The 9,475-nt window shown below is 36.5% G+C and overlaps 1 protein-coding gene across 7 annotated transcripts in view; it reads left to right on the forward strand.

Annotated features, from left to right (window-relative positions):
- Positions 1-9,475, forward strand: part of VPS13B (vacuolar protein sorting 13 homolog B) — a 749,374-nt gene that overhangs the window by 48,443 nt on the left and 691,456 nt on the right. For all 7 annotated transcript variants that reach the window (XM_032421506.1, XM_032421505.1, XM_032421503.1 and 4 more), the window contains exon 4: positions 8,028-8,151. In XM_032421506.1, the coding sequence (XP_032277397.1) occupies positions 8,028-8,151 (124 nt within the window). The remainder of the gene's footprint in view (positions 1-8,027; positions 8,152-9,475) is intronic.

Here is a 9,475-nt window from a genome sequence, read left to right on the forward strand (position 1 = left end):
AGTCTGCCATATTTTAGGAGTGTTAATCCTTATCTTGCTTTTTATTGGAAATCTAGTAGCTTCAAATATTGCCTCTATTTGGATGAGCCCCAAATCTTTAACTCTGATTGCCGTTTTGATCTTGACTTGTACGTGTTCAGTTCCCTTGTAGGCGTACATATTGGTTGATGTGCTTTCACCAAAAATGCTACATATCCAAAAATGAGTCTATTATTTACTATAAAATTAGATTTAAAGAATCAGATCATTATTTCCTGGGTAGTCTGGAGCTTAGAGAGCAGTGTCATCCTGTATGGTTTGTGGTCAAGCATCACACTGCTCTGAAATTTTCAAAGCTCATTAGCATCATTTTGCAAAGTTAGAGTAGATCTAAAAGTTCACGTTTCACTTTCTTAGACTGAGAAGATGGTAGTTTTGTTGACTGAATTAGGATGTAAAGGACAGAGGATTTTTTTTTTTTTTGAAATGGAGGTAAGGGAAAAGGAACAGTCATTTGCAGAGTTTGTTTATTTTACACGTGTTGACTTTGAGGTGCAAGCATTTAAAAACGTTCTCATTGCTACTTCCCACATCATCTAATTTCTAAACTTTTATAATAATCTGTAAATTGTTTGTATCTCTGCTTTAGCTTTCTGTCACATAACCAGAAGATTCTTCTTCCTGAATGAAGTACTTCATTTTGTTAATCTTCTACACCTAAATTTCATGGACTGACCGATATGTAAAATAAAGCTTAAATTCCTGTAAGGAAGATATTCATGGTAGAGATCATTTACTCTAGCTTTTTATAGCCTCATGTTTCATTGTTCTCTACTTTACCTAGTTGGACTACTTATTCTCTTCAATAGGACATATGATTTTTTCCTTCCTATCTTTCTTGGTTCAGTCTCCCCCTTTTTTTGTCCTGTAGGGCACAGTCTTTTCAAACCTCATGTCCTTCGTGACATTTTACTGACTAAAGCTCACTGTGATCAATCCCTCCTCCAAATATATTGTACTCAGTACTGTGCTGTTAGGTGGCCTTTTCTCATAGGGAGGAAGTAGAGCAACTGTGGTTAGGATTATGTGATTTAATACCCGTGTGATTTTGAACCATTTAATCTCTTTATGCCTTAGTTTCCTCATCTTTAAATGGAGACACTTTTGCATGGGGAATACTATCTAATTCATAGGGTTATTAAGAGGATTAAGAGAGATGAGTGTCATGTCATTAGCAGTAGGTAACACATTAGAAGTGCCATAAATAAAAAAAATTTTCTGTTTGTCTTTTCCTCCCTCTCTGCCTTTCTTCTTTCTCTTTCTGCCTGCTTTTTGGTCTTTCTTTTAAGTTTAGGAAAGGGCTTATAGGAGGGGCTTTTCAGCCAGCCAGAGCTGGGTGTTTATCCCAGCTCAGTCACTTCCTATCTTTTTGACCTTGGGACCTTTTTTTTTTTTTTTTTAAGAATCTAAAAATTTTTAGTCATATAGAAAAAAACTTTCCTACACCTTTTTTTAAAAATGATAGTGAGTATAGCTATAAAATAGATACAAAGCCAAGCAAATCCAGATACGATTTTACATCGAGTTGCCTAATAGTGCCCTTCCAGAACTCTTATTAGCACGGGAATCCTTATATACAACTTAGACTTTTAAAAATTATTGACCTAGGAGGCGCAAAGCCACATGAAGTGGCTGTTGCCCAAGAAAACACCTTTTATTTTAATGCCTGCTGCTGGTTTCCAATCATTACTTCCCTGTTCTTTTCTTTTTTTTTAAATATTATGTTATGTTAATCACTATACATTACATCATTAGTTTTTGATGTAGTGTTCCATGATTCATTGTTTGTGTATAACACCCAGTGCTCCATGCAGAACGTGCCCTCTTTAATACCCATCACCAGGCTAACCCATCCCCCCCAGCCCCCTCCCCTCTAGAACCCTCAGTTTGTTTTTCAGAGTCCATTGTCTCTCATGGTTCGTCTCCCCCTCTGATTCCCCCCTTCATTCTTCTCCTCCTGCTATCTTCTTCCCTTTTTTTTTTTTTTTTTTTTTTTTTTTTAACATATAATGTATTATTTGTTTCAGAGGTACATGACCTTGGGACCTCTTAAGCTCTAATTTCCTCATCCTTAAAATACTTGAGGCCTGGCCTGGCGTATATAAGTATTCAATAAAGGTCATTATTGTTTCTTTGTGACATATATGATTGCTGACTAACCTACATTGCTCTTAACCTTTTTATGCATATAAGGATTGTTCGTCAAGAAGGTAAGTAAAGTACCTAGATAAGGGCTGTCTATTTACACTAGTTATTTTCTCTCTAGGTGTCTAACACATAAATACACATTGATCAGGTCTTTCTTGTTGAAGGAAGTTATATGTAAGAGAAGTACAGTTTTATTAATTTACTCAAGCACCCAATCCCCCGTACCCCTTTGTGAATTCTGGGAAAAATTAGATAGTAGAATGAGTCTTTTGCCAGAATGCCTCTGTATATGCTTTTGTTCTTTCCTCTCTTAATTTCTGCCTGTTTCACCTTCCAAATATGAGTGGGTCTAACCAATTCAATCCAGTGGCCTAAAAAGAGAGGAGGAGGAGAGGTTGGCAATATGATATATGCCTAGTGATAAGAGGGAAGGGGATGTCCTAGGCAATAATATAGGACAGATTTTCCTTAAATGTGTTGCTGTTAACCAGCACAGTTTTCTGGCTGGGGCAGTATCTTGGGTCAGGTGGCTGTGTGTGTGTGAAAAGAAGTCAGGAGAGAGATGGCTAATCTGGGATACATGGCTCTGGTACCGTTACTTGATCCAGCATGGATCTCAAAGATAGAAGACAGGCCCCACCACACAGGTGTTTATAGTTAGTAGTGATGTCTTTCATTATTAAAATGTAGCCTAATGAATGTTCAGCTTTGGCCTGTCAGATTAGCTATTCCTCCTTTTGGGAGGATCAAGCAAAGGAATGTAAGGGGGCATCAACTTTTCCTCTTCTTGCCCAGAATTCTCACCCTTGATGGGAGAGAAGATGGAAGCAGCCTCTTCTGTGGGTAAAATTGATGTGTGAAGAGATTGGGGACATATGTAATTTCTTAAATGTGCTAGGTATTTTTTTTTTTTTTTTAATGACTAAAATTAAGTTGATTAATATTGCTGTCAGGGTAGAGGTGAGCCAGAGATTCCCATTTTTATCATGAAAGTTAGTGAATGTGTTTTCCCTGGCTCTGTCTAGTGTTCTCCAGGTATACCCCAGCTTTGGTGACTTTATTTGGCTGAGTCTCTGAAGTTCAGGTTTACTCTTAGAGATTCTTTATTGCATTTGACAATTGCTAGTGTACTTGCTACTGTACTTGCCAAAGAGGATAAAGGTGCATGTCCCTATGAGTTCTGTAGTAGGTCATTTGCAAGGCCCTCACTCTGTCTTTCAGTAGTTTTTGGTGACCAGAGCTTCCAGGTAAGCCTCAGTTCTTTTCTGCTTATCTGCATGCCACAAGGCTGAAGAGTGTAAAGCACATCACTTCTTAATTCTACCTTTCAGTTTTTTTTCTTCAGTTCTTTTCTTTGATTTTAACCTCTTTGTCTATTTTTAAACAAGGAGTTGGAATGATTCAGCCACCTGTTTTAAGTCATGTCCTCAATCTTATTCATATCATTGTGAATCTGGGAGTTGATGGATTTCAAGTTTTAATTGACTCCCCCTTATGAGGGCTAAGGTGAAAAGTATGCAACCTGATCCTATGATCTGTCAGTATGAAAGTAATGGATCTATTTACATAGTGTTCACCACATTTTCCCTCTTTTTGTAGAGGAACTTTTGTAAGGAAATGACATTCTTGCTTGTTTCATGAGGAGCAAAGGGCAGTATTTTCAGAAATAGCTATGTGGTCCCCAAGAGAAAACATTCTTTTGCCATGAAATATACTTACCAGACATTTTGGGAAAAATTGCAACCTAAATAAGAAAGATACAACTGTAATGTGTTTGGGGTTAAAAATTATCTCAAAATATTTTAGCTAGTATTTTTGAGAACAGGGTTTCTTTTATTAGAAATTAGAGACTTTCAATGAAGTAAATGTGTCCAGAGTGATGCATACTGTTCAGGAGCAGATGGTGAACTCATAATGATGGAAGTAATTCCAGTTTTAATGGTAAATATTGTAATTCTTGTTTTGCTTTATTTTTATTTAATGTAGTTGGGATAGGATTTGAATGGAAGCTGACTTGTAATTGATACAATTAAAATGTAATTGAAATGAAAACAGGTTCAAGTTATCAAAGGGATTACTTTCTAAATATATATGCAACCCTTATTTCCTAACCGTAATTAAGAATTATTTGCATTTGCACATTTGGTAGTGTTTGTTTTATAGTACCTTTGAGTACCATGATTAATGGCCATTTTTAAAGCACACTAAAATTTCAGGTTTCTTATAAATTTTGTTTAAGCAAATTATTTAGATTTTTCTTTTGAATAATAAAAATGTGTAGTTTGTAGGGAAGCTTTATTTACCTTTTTTTTTTTTTAACTATTTGAAATCTTATGTTTAGTCTATGTACTTTACCTTTTTTTGCTGCTAATAACTTTTAAAAAATAAAAATAACTTCTTTTACTTTAAAATGTTTGTCATCTCATGTATGCCAGATTTATTGGACTGCAGTAGTTTTAGTGCATTTTGGCTGGAATGTTTATTATGACATCACTGTAATCTATATACAGTATGTGATTTCAGATGGTTTTAGTGTTAAATATTTTCATAATTATGCTAGTTTTGGCAGTTCACTTGGAACTTTTTCACATTTCTTTAATGAACATGTTTTACTTCTGGGCTTTTGAGACAACCATATGTTTCAAAAATTAATAGTGTGCTTTTAGTGTTAACGTTGTGCAGAAGTGTATGACTACAGACATTTTTAAGGACGTAAGCTGAACTAAAAGTCATTACAGTAAGGTTTTATTCACAGTAGTAGTCTTTTAGTATTTAGAGATGATAACATCCCCCAAAATAACAGAAGATGTCATTATAAAGATTGAATAGTGAAGTTGTTTTGTGGAATGAAACACTGTGAAGTTTGTTTTGCATTAACTTAAAATGAACATAAATTCATGAGAATTTTTTTTCTTTATGATAGCAAATGTTTTACTTTCTGCTTGTATTGAAGTTTCAAACAAATTTTTTTCTTCTGCTAATATATCACCAGCATCTGAAGCCATGTTATCTTGTAAAGGATTCATCTTATATAATTGTTTTATTCTCTTGGTATGGTATTGAATAAGAATTTTTGTTGTCTAAAGGTCTTATTGTTCTTATTCTGGTATCCTATTAGATTGGTAAATTTAGTGATTTTCCTTTTTAATCTTGAAATTTTGTCTTCAAATATGTAAAATGGAAAAACTGAATTCCTCACCATTCTTGTGTTATAAAATAGTTTTATTGATTAATGAATTGATGAGGCACAGTACACCATTGGTTATCCTTTGTATTGAAACTTTTTTTTTTTTTCCTTAAGAGACGGGGAGGGAGAGGAGAGGGGCAAAGGGAAAGGGAGAGAGAGAATCTTAAGCAGGCTCCACCCCCCAGAGTGGAGCCTGACTCGGGGCTCGATCTCATGACCTGAGCCGAAATCAAGAGTCAGACACTTAACCAACGGAGCTACCCAGGTGCCCCTATATTTTTACCTTTGATATTTCCTTATATGTATCTTTCCTTTAGGCAGAATGTGCTCTTTTATCCTGAAAATAGGAAAAAGAAGATGCTAAATACTTTTACTTTATTACTACCCCATCTATTTCCTCCCTGTATTGCCTTTCTTCTTGAAAGAGCAATCTATGTTTATTGTTTCCACTTTAATTTCTCTTTCACTCTTTGAACTATTCATTTACTGCTCCCACTCCTGTCTCTCTGCTAGAACTACTAAATCTCCTTTTTTATATGTTACTGGCATCCTAATACCACATCTTGAAACATAGCAACTAGAATGAAGACTGAGAATATCTTTATAGTTCTTAATGTTACCCCATTTTTATTGAACTGGTTCATGCCTTCAGCTTCTGGTATGGTTCTTTCATCTTAAGCATTGAATACTTTGGCTTTATTTGGCTAATCATTATTCCTTGTACATGTTACATACATATATACTCTTTTCCTTTTGCTTACGGTTTTCCTCCATTTAGCCTCCAATCTTAACCTAAAACATTCCTATATTCACTTTTATGAGCCTGACCTCTCTAGTTCTTCCAAATAGACTGACTCTCTGTTCCTAACTTAACAAAAAGTACTGTGGAAAAAAAAAAGTACTGTGTAGAACTGGTTATATATGTTTTCAATAGATTCTGAAATCTTTGAGGACGGGTATGAAATCTGATTTGTCTTTGTACATCCAACAATTAGCACATTTTTAAAAGCATTATATAAACTTTTGTTGAATCAAGGCAGGAAAAGAGTACTGTCTGCATTGTGTAAATAAGGGAATACATTTCAAAAATGTGTTTTGTTGAAGTTTTTGTTACTCATATCAAAGCCCAATGGAACCTTATATCTAATGTGGATAATAGGGCGCCTGGGTGGCTCAGTCGTTAAGCGTCTGCCTTCGGCTCAGGTCATGATCCCAGGGTCCTGGGATCGAGTCCCACGTCGGGCTCCCTGCTCTGCGGGAAGCCTGCTTCTCCCTCTCCCACTCCCCCTGCTTGTGTTCCTGCTCTTGCTATGTCTCTCTCTGTCAAATAAATAAATAAAATCTTAAAAAAAAAAAAAAAGCTTAATGTGGATAATAATTCAGTAAACATAATTAAACAGGATGCAAAGGAGTCTAAGGATGATTAAGATTAATCATTAAGGTGATTAAGAAGACAGCTTTGATTCTTAATTTAATACACAAATACTGAGAGCCTTAACATATAAACAAAAAATGGGGGGGGAAGTTAAGATTCTTTCCATTTATTTATTAATTATTATTATTATTATTTGGTGGGCAGTAAAGCAAGGTTTATTGAGTGATAGCAAAGTGATAGTACAAAGTTCCGAGGAAGGAGGGGACCTGAGAGGGTTGCCACCTGAGTTTCTAAGTCCAGGGGTTTTTATGGGCTGTTTTAGTCTGATTAACCCTCCCTGCACCTGTCATTCAATCAGATTTTTGTCACATGTCTCTGTCATATGGAAAAGGGTGGAGGGCTCCTTCCAGGGTGGTGTAAAATCCTTTTAAGGGTGGTTTCCTCTCAGGGCGGGGGGCCCCTTGTCCTGCCCTCCTTCCAGCTATCCATCATTCCCCCCTCTGAAGAGGTAACCCTAACTGCTGTCAGGGAAGAAGGGCAATGACAAATCATATCTACTTCCTGCTGGTGGGGGGGGGGGGACATTGGATGGGGTGGCAGTCAGGGTTCCTCTCATCCCGATCTATCAAGGGGTTCCCTGTAGATGTCTGGTTTGACCTCCATGTGAGGCTCCATCTGAATGACCGTTAGGAGTTTGAGGACCTTTATTGGATAGTTGTCCTTAATGATGGCACAGATCCCTGTCGGGCCTCCATGAATGTTATAGGATTTTTTCTCCGTCGATCCCTGTGGTTCTTGGTCAAGCTGCTTCGAAGAATGAAAAGATAGATCAGACAGAGTGGTGGGCAGCAAAGCAAGGTTTATTGAGCGATAGCAAAGTGATAGTACAAAGCTCCCGAAGGGGGAGGGGACCCGAGAGGGTTGCCCCCTTTCCATTTATTTTGTATTCAGATGGAAAGTGTTTAAAAAAAACTTCTGTTAAATTGTCTTCTTTTGCGAAAGTCATATTTAAGAATTTTTTTATGTTATCAAGCAGTTTATTTAGATACCAACTCAAGAAAGGAAGAATTTGTGGTTTAAACTACTTGTTATTTTTAAATGCTGTTTGAGAGTGCAAATTATAAGAATTGTTTGGCTATTTATATAGATTTTTTAGAGCTAAGAAATTAGTCTAGCTAATCAAATTTAGTAACATAAATTGTATATATTCAACTAAAAAAACCTTTCCTAATTCTTGAATGGTGGTTGATACTTTCCTTTTCTTTAAAATAAAAATAGGATGACCATGAAAGCTGTGGTTCTAATTCTACCAACCGAAGTACTACTGAGAACACGAAATCATCAGTAAAACCCCGAAGAACAATTCAGCAGGCTGCTCCCACAGATCCTGATTTACCACCAGGTAATTTCTAATGAGCTTGGTAAAGCCAAAATTTCACTTGTTACTAATCGTTGTTGTAGCCTGTTGTAGAATGTACACTTTCAATATTTAGTGTCATAGAATACTTAGACTATATGTGTATGTGCATTTGCTCATGACATAAGAACAGATTGAGTCCAGAGCCCTCAAACATGTCTTTCATTGAAATTTTGATGCTCTTTTGCTGCAGGTCTGTTTCTTAAGTTTCTTTCTTACATTCCGTCCAAACAAAGACTTGGCTCTGCTTTCTCAGTCACTCACTCTCACTTTCCTGCCTTACCTAACTGGAGGACTAGTATCCTCTTTGTTCCCCTTGCTTCTTTTTTTTTTGGGGGGGGGTTCCTTTTTTTAAATTTTAAGTTCAATTAATTAACAATATAGTGTATTATTAGTTTCAGAGGTAGAGTTCAGTGATTCATCAGTTGCATACAACACCCAGTGCTCATTTCATCATGTGCCCTCCTTCATGCCCACCACCCAGTTACCCCATCCGCCCCCCCACCTCCCCTCCAGCAAGCCTCAGTTTCTTTCCTATGCTTAAGAGGTCTCTTATGGTTTGTCTCCCTCTCCGGTTTCATCTTGTTTTATTCTTCCCAAGTAGAAAGACACTAGATTGTTCTGAGTTTCAGGAAACTATAGAATTCACCAACAGGATCACAGAATTTTGTAACCATCTCTTTCATTTCCTGAAATTTTTATTTACCTGGAATAGTAGTGGCTTACAAACAACAGTTCTTTAGTAATTATTTAATGAAGAAGAATAATGTGATCATGATGTGTCAGCTCTGTGGCCAGAGTGCATTGCTGACTATTTACTGTTAGGAGTTGTTTCTATCAGTCACTTCTCTTTTGATTTTATTCATCAGTCATTTCTTTTTCTCAGAGGTATAGTTGACATTGGTACATATTTGTTTTCTGTGCCAAAAAGTTTGTAGGCTTTCTGTTGGTTTTAACCTAGTTAATTTTTTTTTTTTAATTTTTTTTATTGTTATGTTAATCCCCATACATTACATCATTAGTTTTAGATATAGTGTTCCATGATTCATTGTTTGTGCATAACACCCAGTGCTCCATGCAGAACGTGCCCTCCTCAATACCCATCACCAGGCTAACCCATCCTCCCACCCCCCCTCCCCTCTAGAACCCTCAGTTTGTTTTTCAGAGTCCATCGTCTCTCATGGTTCTTCTCCCCCTCCGATTTCCCCCCCTTCATTCTTCCCCTCCTGCTACATTCTTCTTCTTTTTTTCTTTCTTAACATATATTGCATTATTTGTTTCAGAGGTACAGATCTGAGATTCAACAGTC

This window comes from Phoca vitulina, unplaced genomic scaffold, assembly GCF_004348235.1.
Source record: "Phoca vitulina isolate PV1807 unplaced genomic scaffold, GSC_HSeal_1.0 scaffold25, whole genome shotgun sequence".
Taxonomy (NCBI): Eukaryota; Metazoa; Chordata; class Mammalia; order Carnivora; family Phocidae; genus Phoca; species Phoca vitulina.